The sequence below is a fragment of the Barbus barbus genome, assembly GCF_936440315.1.
Source record: "Barbus barbus genome assembly, chromosome: 37".
Classification (NCBI taxonomy): Eukaryota; Metazoa; Chordata; class Actinopteri; order Cypriniformes; family Cyprinidae; genus Barbus; species Barbus barbus.
This window is the reverse complement of record NC_136715.1, coordinates 26650060-26664507: the sequence shown is the minus strand read 5'-3', so window position 1 is coordinate 26664507 and position 14448 is coordinate 26650060. Positions and strand designations below refer to the sequence as shown.

Genomic DNA, 14448 nt, shown 5'->3' with positions numbered 1-14448 from the left:
GCACCTGTGATGAAGGTAACTGCTTCACAAAATCTTTCTGAATGAGAGTCACTGAGAAAACAACTCGTCCACTCAGACATTTGATCATGTCTGAATCTAAATGAATGTGAAAGTACTTGAAATGGACTTGAGTGTGGCAGTTATTAATTTGCATTCTGCTCAATTAAAGCTGCGCCTCCTGCAAATATTAGCATTTGCAATCAAGGATTTGCAAATGCAACAGTTTCATATTATATTTTCACATAAATCTTAAGGAGGATCAATGTAAACAAACATGGCATTATAAATTAGATTTAATCAAATGAAGACTAGTTAATGCGTTGTAACGCTTTGAGTTTGAGAAAGGCGCATTTCAAATCAAATGTATTAATATTATTAATATACTGATAAAAAAGTATTTATTTAATTATTGGATAAAAGTGGCTTCCACATGCATAAATGTAAATACCCTCAGAGGGTAGTTGAGAAACTAACATAGCAAGATAAAATTTACAATAAAGTTTTTATTTTAAATCTGTACAGCTGCCTTTAATGATGAAAAACTGACCCGCCAATGTCATAATCGTAAAATAAATTTTATATACACATGATCCACAACACATCAGAGTGTCAAAACAGCACAATTTCAGGCAGAACATCATAGGATAACCAGTATTTCCAACAACTAGAAAAATAGAAATAGGTCAAATCTTACTGTTCATTTTTAACAATTAATCCCAGTAGCATTTCCACACCAAATTTCCAGTATTATCAGAGGAGTGCAGTGTTAGAGCAGAAGGCAAATATGTGTGTGTGTGTGTGTGTTTCATGAATTGAAAGTGCCACTACAGATGGATTTTTGTGCAAAATAGCCGAATTCATAGTTTGGGTTCATTCATTGTATCCTAGTTTCGCAAACAACCATGTCTTTGCTCTTATTTCTAAGGCAGGTTGGTGGGTCAGTGTTTGTCACTGTAGCTTTAGTTTCTGTCTAAACGCTGAAATTAATGCAGAAATCGTCACATTACACTCTTGTTGGTCAAGTTATTATCCGATCACACCTCAGAAGGGCCTCATTATAAAAGTCTCTTTCTTGCCAATTTCTTCATTTGCTCCAAATGTTATTTTTCCGAGTGCAAAGAACGGAGGTGCTAAAACAAGAGCGAGAGTGATATCGTTATGTAAGACACGCACCATCTGATCAGCTGAGCTCTGGACACTTGTGTGGTGTGTGTGTGTGTGTGTGTGTGTGTGTGTGAACGGATGGGTCTTATTAAGGGATGTTTCAGTGCACCTGGCTAAATAATCTTTGCTTTTCTATCATGTCTGTGTTGACAGCTGCCCATCTGTCCTCCGTGATGAAATTAGCTGTCTTCTGTGTTTACTCTGTGGTCATCATTAATTCATCTGCTCATCCTGTATCGATCTGCTCCCCCGTTCAGCTAATGACGCCACACGTTTTACCTTCACAGAACCCCTGCGTGTGTCGGGCCAATTAGACAGGCCGGATATCCACGCAGTAATTACGACTCTCTCTCTCTCGTGGGATGAGATGATGTCTGATTCACTGCTCACCTCGCAGAACTGAAATCATGGCTTCCATTGCAACAAATGTTGACACACACATGCTGAATAGATGCTGGATCAATAGATGTGGTCAAGTTGCCAGGGCTACTTTCTTAGCTTTGATGCTCATCTGAGAGCTCTAAAAAAGTTCTAAAGAAAATATAGTATTACTTTTTACTTGATGGTTACACCACTTCATATTTTAAAGTCATTAAAAAATGTTGAAAAGGGATATAAAAGCTTTTCTGAAACGTGTAAATACAAAAGTCAGGTTTATTTGCATAGCACTCTTTACATACACATAGTTTAAAACCGCTTTACTTGAATTACAAGAAAGTAACTCATTACATGGTGTACGATTTTAGTCATATTACCCACTTTCAAACATTTGGAATTTGCAGGAAAGTTATTATATACTGTAGCTTATTAGTCTTTTAGTCCATCAGTAATAGTATCAAAATATTATTTTGTTCTTTGCCATAGTCACCTCTGGTTTGCAGACAAAGAACAAAATTATATTTTAATACAGGAGAAAAAAGTCTTGAGAGAAACTTGGCTGTTGGCAGTTCTCCTCTGGCTATACAGACAAAACATAATGTCAGCATTAGCTGTCTATGTTGCTACAGTATATTGTTGGAACTGTGAGAATTAGGTGTTTTTGAGCTCGTCCAGGGCTTACAGATAAGACAGACATTGGTTTATCAACAGTCTGGGAGTGGCAGCAGTTTGAAGACTGAAAGGCCATCCAGACTGTCACTGAGTTTAGACGGTCACTTGGGCACATGCATTTCAAATGAGGTTTATCCTTTTCATCTCAGTCATATATTTGACTGACTTAAATAGGTTGCTAGTAACTTTGGGCTGTCTTTGCTTGGTTAAATGAATATCTGGTTGATAATAATCTACTTAAGAAACTTACTTTTTCATTCTGATTTATGGTACAAAAACATGTGATGTGAGCAAGAAACACAATACTTAATTTGTCTTGCTTGATATGCGTGCAGCCTTTGATACCATGCATAACATGATTCTCATGCATTGACTTGAACAATCAAAGCTGGTGAGACTGTTTATAGGGTTTTCCCCCCACAGAAAATTTACATTTTTGTGGAGTCCCACAGGGCTCCGTTTTAGGACCTCAGTTGTTTATATTGTATACAGTATGTGACCTTTAGGTAATGTAATCAGGAAGCATGGGATAAACTTTTAGAGCTATGCAGGTGATACACAATTGCTTATTTTCAAACCTTCTGAAATGCAGAAATCTGTAAACGGCCTGACATGTTACTTGTTAGATACATCAGAATGGATGTACCAAATTCCAATTTTATCGATTGTGAGTGCAGACATTGAGAGGAATTTGTGCAGGAATAAGTGTTCAAAATCATTTTTACTTTAAACATAATGTTTTATCATGTCATCTGTTGTGAATATATTATTTGTTCCTTCCAGATTGCAGAGGGCAACAACATGAGCATCCCAATGCCAGGCCACCCAGTGAACTTTTCTGAGCTGACAATGGCTCAAGCTCGGCAGGATGTGGAACAGCTGGAGAAGCTTATCGCTGAACACGATGTGGTCTTCCTGTTGATGGACACTCGTGAGAGCCGCTGGCTTCCGACAGTAATCGCTGCTAGCCAAAGAAAGGTAGCTTCCTACCTCCAGTCTTTCATCCTGTATTTATTTAATTTCTGCTCACATGGCTGTCTGCCTTTTTATTGTAGGCTATTGTCACAGTTGTTGGTAAATGCTACACAGAATTTGTCCTGTATATATATTTTTTTAACCTTTAACTACAAATAACCCCTGCCTGACATAATAGGATGTTTGTGTATTTTCAGCAGTTTATTCTAAAATAGGCATACTGCACATATGTATGTTTATTATAATTTATTACATTAGCAGTTTATTATTTATAGATAAATACATATTTAAAATGTTTTGATCATATTGATATACCTTAGTCTGTATGTAATTGCATAGTAAATACCTATGTGCACAAAATGCAGTCCAACAAAACTACCAGTTGCGGACAAAAATTGCAAAGGACTTTGTCTTTTGCTTTGCGTACTTGAGGCTTAAATGCATATGCTTCAATGGAAAATATAACCATTCTGACAGATTTTCAAGATTCAAGATTCAAAATTTTTATTCGTCACATACACAATTATACAGAGTATAACCAGCAGTGAAATGCAAGTCAGGTCCGCTCCAAGGACAGTGCAATTGTATAGAATACAAATATTAAGAAAAAGAAAAGTAGAAAAAATAAAAGAATAAAATAAAAGATTAAAAAAATATAAATATAAATGTGCAGGTCAGTATGTGGTTGACATAAATAGTACTATAACAGGAATGTGCAAAAAAGTTGTACAGGGTATTTAAATGGCAGCAATATGAGGTAGAAAAAATTATGAATAGCTTATTGATATATTGATATTAACATGGAGCCAAGTGATGTTATGACACAGAGTTAGAGTTTAGGAGCCTGATGGCCTGGGGGAAGAAGCTCCTCCTAAGTCTCTCAGTTTTTGCCATCAGGCTACGGAAGCGCTTACCAGATGGAAGCAAAGTGAATAGACGGTTACCAGGGTGATTTGAGTCCTTGATGATTTTGACAGCTCTATTTTTGCAGCGTTTGAGGTAGATGTCCTGCAGAGAGGGGAGAGCAGACCCTGAGATGCGCTCAGCTAAGCGCACAACTCTCTGTAGTGCTTTGCAGTCCTGATTGGAGCTGTTTCCATACCACACTGAGATGCACTGAGTCAATACACTTTCTATGGTCCCTGAATAGAAAGTTTTCAGGATTGCTGGTGAGACCCTGAATTTCCTCAGCTGTCGCAGATGGTACAGTCTTTGCCTGGCTTTCTTAACCTGTGTTTGGATGTGTGTAGTCCAAGTCAGGTTCTCGGAGATGTTTACACCGAGGTACTTGAAGCTACTCACCCTCTCCACAGGGGTCCCACTGATCATAAGAGGAGTGTAGGGCCGCTGCTGTCTCTTCCTAAAGTCCATGATCAGCTCTTTAGTTTTGCTCACGTTCAGAGAGAGACAGTTGTCCTGGCACCATGATGTGAGTCTCTCTACCTCATCCAAGTATGCAGTCTCATCATTGTTGGAGATAAGGCCCAGAACCACAGTATCATCAGCAAATTTGATAATAGATGTGGAGTTGTGAGAGGACACGCAGTCATGCGTGTAGAGAGAGTAGAGCAGGGGACTCAGGACACAGCCCTGTGGGGCTCCTATGTTCAGAGTGATGGAGTTTGAGGTGAACTGGCCAACTTTCACTACTTGAGGTCTGCTGGTGAGGAAGTCTTGAGTCCAGTCACAGAGCGAGGAGTTTAGGCCGAGGTCTGTGAGTTTAGATGCCAGCTTGATGGGGACTATAGTGTTGAAAGCTGAGCTATAGTCAATGAATAGCAGCCTTGCATAATTCCCATTGTTGCTGTCCATGTGTGTGAGGGAAGAGTGGAGGACGTGAGAGATGGCATCGTCCGTAGATCTGTTTGGGCGATAGGCAAACTGAAGAGGGTCCAAAGTATCACGTATGGAGGAGCAAATGTGGCTCTTTACAAGTCTCTCAAAAACCTTCATGACTATAGATGTGAGGGCAACTGGGCGATAGTCATTCAGGCAAGAGGGTTTATTGTTCTTTGGCACAGGGATTATGACAGATTTTTTAAATGAGGTGGGAACCACGGAGGTAGCAAGGGACTCATTAAAGATAGAAGTGAACAAACCAGCGAGCCGATCAGCACAGGACCTCAGAACACGGCCGGTTATCCCATCAGGTCCGGCTGCTTTCCTGACGTTCACTTTTTTTAGCGCCCTCCGAACCTCATCCTCTGACACGGTGATTACAAGATCATCACTGCTCTGCCTGCTGCTTCCTGACACGCTGGACGGCAGAGACGCGCTGTCGCCGTTGCAATCGAAGCGGCCGTAGAAGATGTTAAACTCATCGGCCATGTTTCCGAAGGCACAGATGGTCCTCAGTCTCTGCCACATCCGTCGAGAGTCATTGAGCTGGAAATGAGACTCAATTCTCTCTCTGTATCTGTGTTTAGCGGCTTACTGCGCATCGGAGAGCATAGCACGATGCTTTGTACTCGCTCATATTCCCGGTCAGAAGAGCCTCATTGTAAGCGGCAGTGCGTGTGTTAACCTCAGCACGGATTGTTCTGTCCACCCACGGTTTCTGATTGGAGAATGTCCTTATCGTTATTGTTTCTGTAGCTTGCTCGGTTAGTGTGTTTACAAAGCTTAATGCTACATCCGTGAACTCGCTGATGTCAGAAGAACTCGCCCGGAACATGTCCCAGTCGATGTCATCAAGAGCCGCCTGCAGCATAGCCTCTGAGTGGGAGGACCAGCGCGTCACTACTCTCTGCACCGGAGGATCCTGAACGAGCCTTTGTTTGTATTCTGGTGTGAGGAAAATGGCGGCATGGTCCGATTTGCCAAAAGCCGGTAGTGAGCGGGCTTTGTAGGCATTCTTGAACTGAGTGTAGCAATGATCCAGTGTGTTTGGTCCTCTAGTTGGACAGGATACATGTTGATAAAAGTTCGGCATGACCTGCCTGAGGTTGGCTTTGTTAAAGTCTCCCGCGATGATAAAGGCAGCGTCAGGATGTTTGTTAATGTAGCTGCTGAGCACATCGTGAAGCTTAGACAAAGCCAAGCCGGTGTCTGCCTGTGGTGGACTGTACACAGCAGGAACTATGATCGATGAAAACTCCCGGGGCAGATAAAATGGGCGGCAAATAATGGAAAGATGTTCCAGATGAGGCGAGCAGGAACGCGACAGAATGGAGATATTCCTGGGATCACACCATTTCTTGTTAATCATGAAACGCACACCTCCACCCCTGGATTTACCGGCCTCTGCTGTTCTGTCCGTCCGAAAAACAGAGAAGTTATCACTTGGCATTACAGCAGTGTCCGGGACCAAGGACGAAAGCCACGTTTCGGACAAACAAAGGATGTTACAGTCCCTTATGTCCCGTTGGAACCTAATCCTGGCTCTAAGATCGTCCATCTTATTCTCCAAGGATTGGACATTTGCGAGCAGAGTGCTCGGAAGAGGAGGACAGTGAGCCCTTTTCCTGAGTCTATCTCGAATCCCAGCGCGTTTCCCGCGGTGTTTCTTGATCCTTCGCCTCGGGGGGTTATTGTTCATCTCTGCGTTCCGAAGAATCTCCAGAGGCCATGCTGGATTCCTGGATAAAGTGTCCTGTGTAAAAAGAGAAAGTAAAACTAAGTAAAAAAGTAAATAAAAACACAATCTTAGCGGAGCGACCTGGACGGCGTCCGAACAAAGCGGCGCCATCTTGAAAAAAACTTTTTATTTTCTTTAATAAAAAAATAAAACCTGTCATGAGGTAGAGATTTCACTTGATTCAAAAATATAATAAAATACCTAACTACATAATACTATTATTGTTAGAAATTGCAACAATATAAAAATATGATACATTTATACATTTAAATTTACTGTTAATTAATTTAATTGTTCATTAAAACAATAATATACAAATATGAAAAATTAATAAATACATTTTAAAATAAGAAATAGTATAATATAAAAACATATGTATATACAGTGGTGTGAAAAAGTGTTGGCCCCCTTCCTGATTTTAAATTTTTTCGCATGTTTGTCACTTTAATGTTTCAAATCATCAAACAAATTTAAATATTAAATCAAAGATAACACAAGTAAACACAACATGCAGTTTTTGAATTAAAGTGTTTATTATGAAGGGAAATCCAAACCCACATGGCCCTGTGTGAAAAAGTGCTTGCCCCCTAAACCTAATAACTGGTTGGGCCACCCTGCAATCAAGCGTTTGTGATAACTTGCAACAAATTTAAACTACAATCCAGTTTAAACTTGGAAATAAACTAAGTTTTGGAATTGTTTTGCGTAAAAGGTTTAATTCAGTAATATCAAGACTGTCAACCTTTTTAGACAGTTAAATATGTCTGTCTCTCTACAGTTGATAGTTAATGCTGCTCTGGGATTTGACACATTTGTGGTAATGAGACACGGCCTTAAGAAACCCAAAGAGTCACAGTCTGAAGAGTCCAGCCCCATGTCTGCTTCCTCCAACTCCTCGTCTTCCTCCACACCAGCAGCCACCATCACACCAGGTACAGCTGAAACATGTGTTTTCCACAGCTTGTGTTGTTGTTTAGATAAAGTGTGTTGTAAACACAGAACAGAGGTCTACAGTAAACCTCAAATGCAAAATGTCAAGTCATCACAGTTAAAGCAATAGTTCACTCTAGCGCTGCACAATATATCGTTTCAGCATCGATATCGTGATGTGTGCATCCGCTATAGTCACACAGCAGGATGTGCAATGTTTAGTAGGCCTATACTGATCGTTATATGTATACTGATTGTTTTGACACTGCATCTACACCAGACGCGACAGCTGTACAGAGATATCCATTTTAAAATAAATTTAGTAGCAGAGCTACTGCAAGCGATTTTCAGTGCTGGAAATACATTTATCCTTTGCCAAAATTTGGAGAGCGCTGATCACGGTTGCTTAACAACGGCAGGTGCCACAAAAGCGCAAGCTTCCGAGCGCTTTGGAAAGAAGGAGAAAGCAGCGCGGCTGGCGACTGTTACAAATCATTTGAACGTTGTGTCAGTACGTCATAAATAGAGCGAGGCATCAGTTAGAGCGGGGATTTAGACCAGGATTAGAGCGGGAATTTGTCGCGCCGCGAATCGCATCCAGTGTAGACAGATTCCGGTCACTTCCGCATCTAATTGTGCCTGAAATGACACATACGCGCAAAATTATGTAAAAATGCATGTCTCTGCAAGTATCCTTGTAAACACACTTGCTTATGGCTTAGGTGAAGAATGAAAATTGATGTGTAACAGTAGGTATATACACAGCAGTTTAATGTTCCCGTTCCTGCTTTCTGTGTCATGAATGTTAATCAAACAACAAAACACTTAGAGAAAAAAATCACTTTTGTAGCTTTAACACAAATTTATTAGATTTGGGCCCCGTCCACACGAAGACGGGTTTCTCTGTATACGCATACATTTTTTACCGTATAGGCGTTTCGTCCACACGAAACCGGCGTTTTCGAAGAGTGAAACCGATCACTTTTGAAACCGGGTCCCAGGGTGGATAAATTTGAAAGCGCCGGTTTCATGTTTTCGTGTGGACGGCGAATCCGTATATTTTCTGAAACGATGACGTCATCAGCCACAGAAAAACAAAATATCACAATGTGACTTTTTTTCCAATATCGTTCAGCACTAACTTCACCCAAAAATGAGTATTAGCTGTAAATGTGCTCACCCTCAGGCCATCCAAACTGTAGATGAGTTTTTCTTCATCAGGTTTGTATAAATGTGTCTCTGCATCAGTGTCTCAGCAATGGATGCTCTGCAGTGAATGGGTGCCGTCAGAATGAGAGTCCAAACAGCTGATAAAAACATCACAATAATCCACACCACTCCAGTCCATCAGTTAACATCTGGAGAAGACAAAAGATTAAACAAATCCAGCATTAAGACGTTTTTAACTTCAAACCGTTGCTTCTAATAACACTAATAACCAGTAAACGCTGCTTGATCTGTGCAGATTTCTCTCCTGATTCAGACCAGAACACTTTCTCACTGGAGGAAGCTTTATTATGGATTACGGACTAAAACGTCTTAATGACTGATTCGTTTCTTACAAAACACAGCTTTTGGCTTCACAAGATGGTAATTGATGGAATAGAATTGTGTAGATGTTTTTTTTTTAGCTGTTTTGTTTCAATTGCAAAATTAGGATCACCGTGATTAAAAATGTCATATCTAACATTTATTACTGAATTATCTATGGTGAATATAAGTGTTCTTTTTTGTTATTATTATTATTTCTAGTTCTCCAATCTTTAGAGCCCTGCTCTGAAGTAGAAAAGTGTTTAAGACTGTCCACCTGACTCCCTGAGTGTGAAGGCTATAGCTAATGGCCTTTTACTGCAGGACACAAAGTTGTACTTCCACTTCTTGCTGCATTGAGGTCTCAGTCATTCTGTCTGAGGTACAATAGCGGATTAGGGGACATTCACACAAAGCAGGCTCTTGTATTCCACCTGCCATATTTTGAACATTTTGGAGATATATGGCCACTACATTCCATCTTATGCTTTCAGCGTCTCGCACCGTGAGCGCAGTGTTCTTAAGACTGTGTTCAGTTACATTTTTAAAAGTCAAGACCCCTGCTTTCTGTTCTATTGTTTTCCCTCCGTTGAGCTGTGAATGCAAGAGCATTGCATTCTGCTGCTGTCTGCAGTGCCTGCTGGAGCAGGTGTGACTCATGAGAAATCATGAAGCTGCTACGTCAAGCTTGAATTGGTCTGAGCATATCTATGCTTCTGATGGAAAATTCCTAATTACTTGTGGGTCATGATTACTTGCTCTTTTTTCATGCTTTTATAGAGTGAATATTTACATATTCATTTTTACAGCCAGTTTTACAAATAATAATAAATGAGATGCATTTACTGCATTATATCCACTTTATTTTTAACAACACAGCCATTTGTACACTGCAAAAAATGCTTTTGTTACTTAGATTTTTTTGTCTTGTTTACAGCCAAAATTCTTAAATCAAGAAGGATTTTCTAGAAGTGAAAATTATTGTCTTGTTTTCAGAAAAAACAAGTCAAAATTCTGTGAGTTTTTGCTTGAAACAAGCACAATAATCTGCCAATGGGGTAAGCTAAATAATTGTGTTTTCTGTTTGAAATAAGATTATTTTGCTTGTTCTAAGCAAAAACTCACTTGGATTTGACTTGTTTTTTTTTCTGAATAAATTAAAATTTATTGCAAAATAATAAGGATAGAGTGTACAATCAGCTTTTTTTTAAATGCATGTAATACCTAATGAAAATCTGTCAAATGTTGAGTGTTGGATGCTTCTTATCTGTTAGATGTCGAGGACTGTAGCGTCTTGTTTGATAGCAAGAATTGTATCTGTTTTTCTAAATCATTTTGTAGAAGTAAATCAAATATACTGATCTGTGTAAAAGAAAAAGAAAAACGGCATCTGAACTTTTAAGTGATAATGTTCAGTCACAATTGGTAAAAAGTGTTTTATTTCTTATTCCATTCGTGCAAATATAACCATCTCTATGATGAGTGACTTTTCTTTCATTGTGTCTTGTAATGCAGGCATGTAATGAATCCAGTCCAGTAATGTGGAAATGACCTCAGGAAAGAGTTTACCGCTTCATTGGGTGTAACTGAATTAAGTTCTTCCGCGTAATTATCTGATCTGCAAAACTGTGATGTGATGACATACATTTTCTGAATATATCTGTAAATATATCGGCCAGCTTCCAAAAGTTGCAAACATTTATTTAGCTCTTGTACACTAGTAAAGAATACATACGATCAACTTAAATACATCCAACTGTTTTAATCAAAGGTTTCACAGGATTTATCAGGTTCATTCACTGGTCAAAATGCGTGGAAGCTCTGATAGTGAGCCTGCAGATGCTGTATTGCGATGTTTTCTTGTTGTTACTCTGTTATAAGCATGACTTCGGTTCATTCTCAGGAGCGTCTCTGTTCTCCAACATCCCCGGACATCGTCTCGGCTGCTACTTCTGTAACGATGTGGTCGCCCCTGGAGACGTGAGTTTTAATCAAGTACTTTCATTGCTGAAATTAGGTTTTCCTCAAGGCATGTATTATATTAGAAAATCAAATGTGTAGCAGAAACCAATCAGTCATATGCTAAAGTGACTCAACTCAATGGATGCTTTGTGCTGGAAATCATATCCTACAGCAACATATGATTGAGCACAGTCTCCTACTGAGTTGATCCATCATCGAAATGAAATGAAACATTTTTACAGACTGAGAAATGAATATGCTTTCCATGATTTGTCATTACTTGTCTTGTCTTGTGTGTAGTCCACCCGAGACAGGACTCTGGACCAGCAGTGCACGGTGAGCCGTCCCGGGCTGGCCATGATCGCCGGAGCCCTGGCCGTGGAGCTGATGGTCTCTATACTCCAGCACCCAGAGGGGTGAGTGCCTCAGCTTCACACATCTGCTGCTGTGAACCCTGTGTGCCTCCATCCATAGTGCTTGTGCTAGAGCAGGATTCCCTGCCGCTGTAGGAACTTAACAGCTGGACACTTTCCTGGGCCATGCTGTAGTATAAATACTTTATTCACATGGAATTTCCACAAGAAGAAGTGCACTCCAAATATTCAGGTGGTGCACTTAAATAACTGAAACCCCCACAGTGCACTGCTGGACACTTCATGCACGCACTCTTTATGAAGCAGAAGGACAGAGCCCAGGGTCTAAAATGAACACTCATCCAGTGCGAGTTTGATTACTTAGCTGTTACTTAGTTGGCCGGTATCTTTTATATGAATTCTATCAATGACTGCCTATACTAATCCTAATCCTAGCTGCTTATATCATGCATTTGATGGAAATGCAACATGCACCAAAGACTTTCCCTGGTTTGAGAAGTTGGTTTATGAATCTGTAAGCATTTTGAAAAGAGAAGCTTCCACCAAAATAAAAGCTCTATGGTTTGATGTTTGAAAGCTAAGAAAACAACCATAATATTGGTATTTTAAATGCAGTGTTATTACTATTATCATACAGTCTAGTAGTATTCATTTTTAAATGATTTACTTAATAATAATAATAATAATAATAATAATAATTGCAATGATAACAATAATAATAAATGCACTTAGATATTTCCTGTGAGTGTGTGCATAGATGCTTCCGGTTGTGCTAAACGCCAGTGCAGGGAACCAGAGAAATACAAATATCGCCTTCTATTGTTACGTTGGTGCTTGCTAATGAAGCGCATGACGAAAGATAATCAAAATAAAGTCTTTTAATGAGCAGTCAAAACAGAGAAAGTCCAGGAGCAAGGGATAGCAAACACATGAATCAAACTAATAGCAGACAAAAGACTTGGTGAGAACACTGAAGTACTGAACGTAATAATGAGGGACCAGAAACAGGTGAGGAGCTAATTAACTAATCAGGGCAACTAAGGAAAACTAGGTCAACGGAAGACATGGCAAAACACAACTAAAGCAGATGCAGCATCTATATGTTTACAGGATTTATAATATCACTTGAAATGCAAATAAGACCTACACTGCTATCATCACTACACTATAAATGTTAACTGCGCCAGTGCATTTGAAGCTTGGTGAATGAATGAAACACACTAACGTTAAACCCTACTGCTCACGAAACTAAAGCTGAACTCACGGTGTGTACACAGCTACACAGTTTTCCCTCACCAATTATGTACAAATTACTTATTTCTCAAATGTTTGTATTACATTTATTTATTTTTAATGCAATGTTTACCTTGTAAGACGATTTATCTTCATAAAGTTTGTTCCATCATCTTTTTCACAACATATTTCAATATTTTACAGTTAACTTTGCATCAAACATCTTTTTTAAATGAAAAAAGGGCTGTACAAAAACTAATACATGACTAATTTAAAGATTTGTTTTATCTGATATCGTACAAATACATGTGCTGCTTATAATTATTTATGCAACAGATCTTTCACAAAACAGATAAATATTAATAAAACACCGATCTTTTAAATAAATGCCAGCCAACCATATTATGTTAAATTGTACAGTCACAGTTATACATTGTTATCCAATAGTTAATATAAATACATGCAGATATCTCTGAGCAGACGCAAACCTTGTGATCTTATAATTAGCAGACAGAACAAAATCAACTCTGAAAATGTACAGTATTGCATGTTTGAATGATTTGTGTTTAAATGAAGAGATCCCTGTGGACTGATAAGCGCTGATGTTGAGACTCATCAACAGAAGAAAATAATAGCATGCAATAATGTAGCGCGGATGTTGCCTATTGTCTTTGATATATCTGCTTTTTAATCTGAAAAACATGAATTATTTCTATCTAGCCAAGTTTCGTATGAAGTTTCCCCTTACGGTAAATGCAAACGTTGCAAGACCTATGCCCACCCTCAGCGGTGCCATCTTGTGCACCGAGCCCATCGTCTGTGGTATGAAGCTGAAAATGTATGAAATCACAGTAGTAGAAAAGCAGTACTTGTCGTGTGTACAGCTAGTTTGCAAATTTGGGTCCTTCATCTATGTAGCTTCTGTAAAGCTGAAATGTTGATTTTTTAACTTTGCCAATTTAATATGCCAAATAAGTGGAAATAAAACATTTGTGTGTTGATTCCTTTGAAAAGTGTAAGACTGTGAGTCATAACATTGATCTGCTTTAAAGATCAGCACACAGCGTGGGTGTGGAGCAGGGCTGGCCAATAGCATATGTGGCAACTGTTCAAAACGGTTTCATTTTGGTCACACTGCTGAAGCAGAAATGTCACACTTTGCCCTTTTAATGGACTCATGCCATCTTAGCTTCATTTCCAGCCCTATGTTTAAGTCACTCTGAAGCAAAACAGCAATTGCGCTGTAATGTCATATCTGGAGTGCAAAAAGTCTGTATGTTGCTTTTTATGTATTTCCAGTCAGATGAGAAAGCTTTCATCCATGTGTACCATTGAAAGAAGACTTTAGAAAGCAGGCACTCAGTGCCCTAGATAGTGCTGGCATCCTCCTGATGGTCTCTCTTCAGATGCATTAAGCTGTTACAGAGCCTCTGCTGGATCTGGATAAAAGCCTTCAAATATGCTGCACACTCGTATGATAAGAGCTCCTCAACCGCAGGGGGTTTTCAGCTGTCCAACTGTTACCCGAGGACGCTTTGAATTTAGAAAACACGTTAACACGTAAAATCATTTTTGGGATGTTGAAATATTTCCCCCCATCTTAGTTTAGAGAGAGGTGAGTTCGTTAGTCATCCCAAGTTTGGTTTCCGGACC

The 14448-nt window shown here is 39.4% G+C and overlaps 1 protein-coding gene across 4 annotated transcripts in view; it reads left to right on the top strand.

The window, feature by feature from the left end:
• The window catches only part of atg7 (ATG7 autophagy related 7 homolog), a 160645-nt gene that overhangs the window by 93126 nt on the left and 53071 nt on the right, over positions 1 to 14448 (top strand). For all 4 annotated transcript variants that reach the window (XM_079396589.1, XM_079396591.1, XM_079396590.1 and 1 more), the window contains 4 exons: positions 2998 to 3192; positions 7545 to 7698; positions 11130 to 11206; positions 11489 to 11604. In XM_079396589.1, the coding sequence (XP_079252715.1) occupies positions 2998 to 3192; positions 7545 to 7698; positions 11130 to 11206; positions 11489 to 11604 (542 nt within the window). The remainder of the gene's footprint in view (positions 1 to 2997; positions 3193 to 7544; positions 7699 to 11129; positions 11207 to 11488; positions 11605 to 14448) is intronic.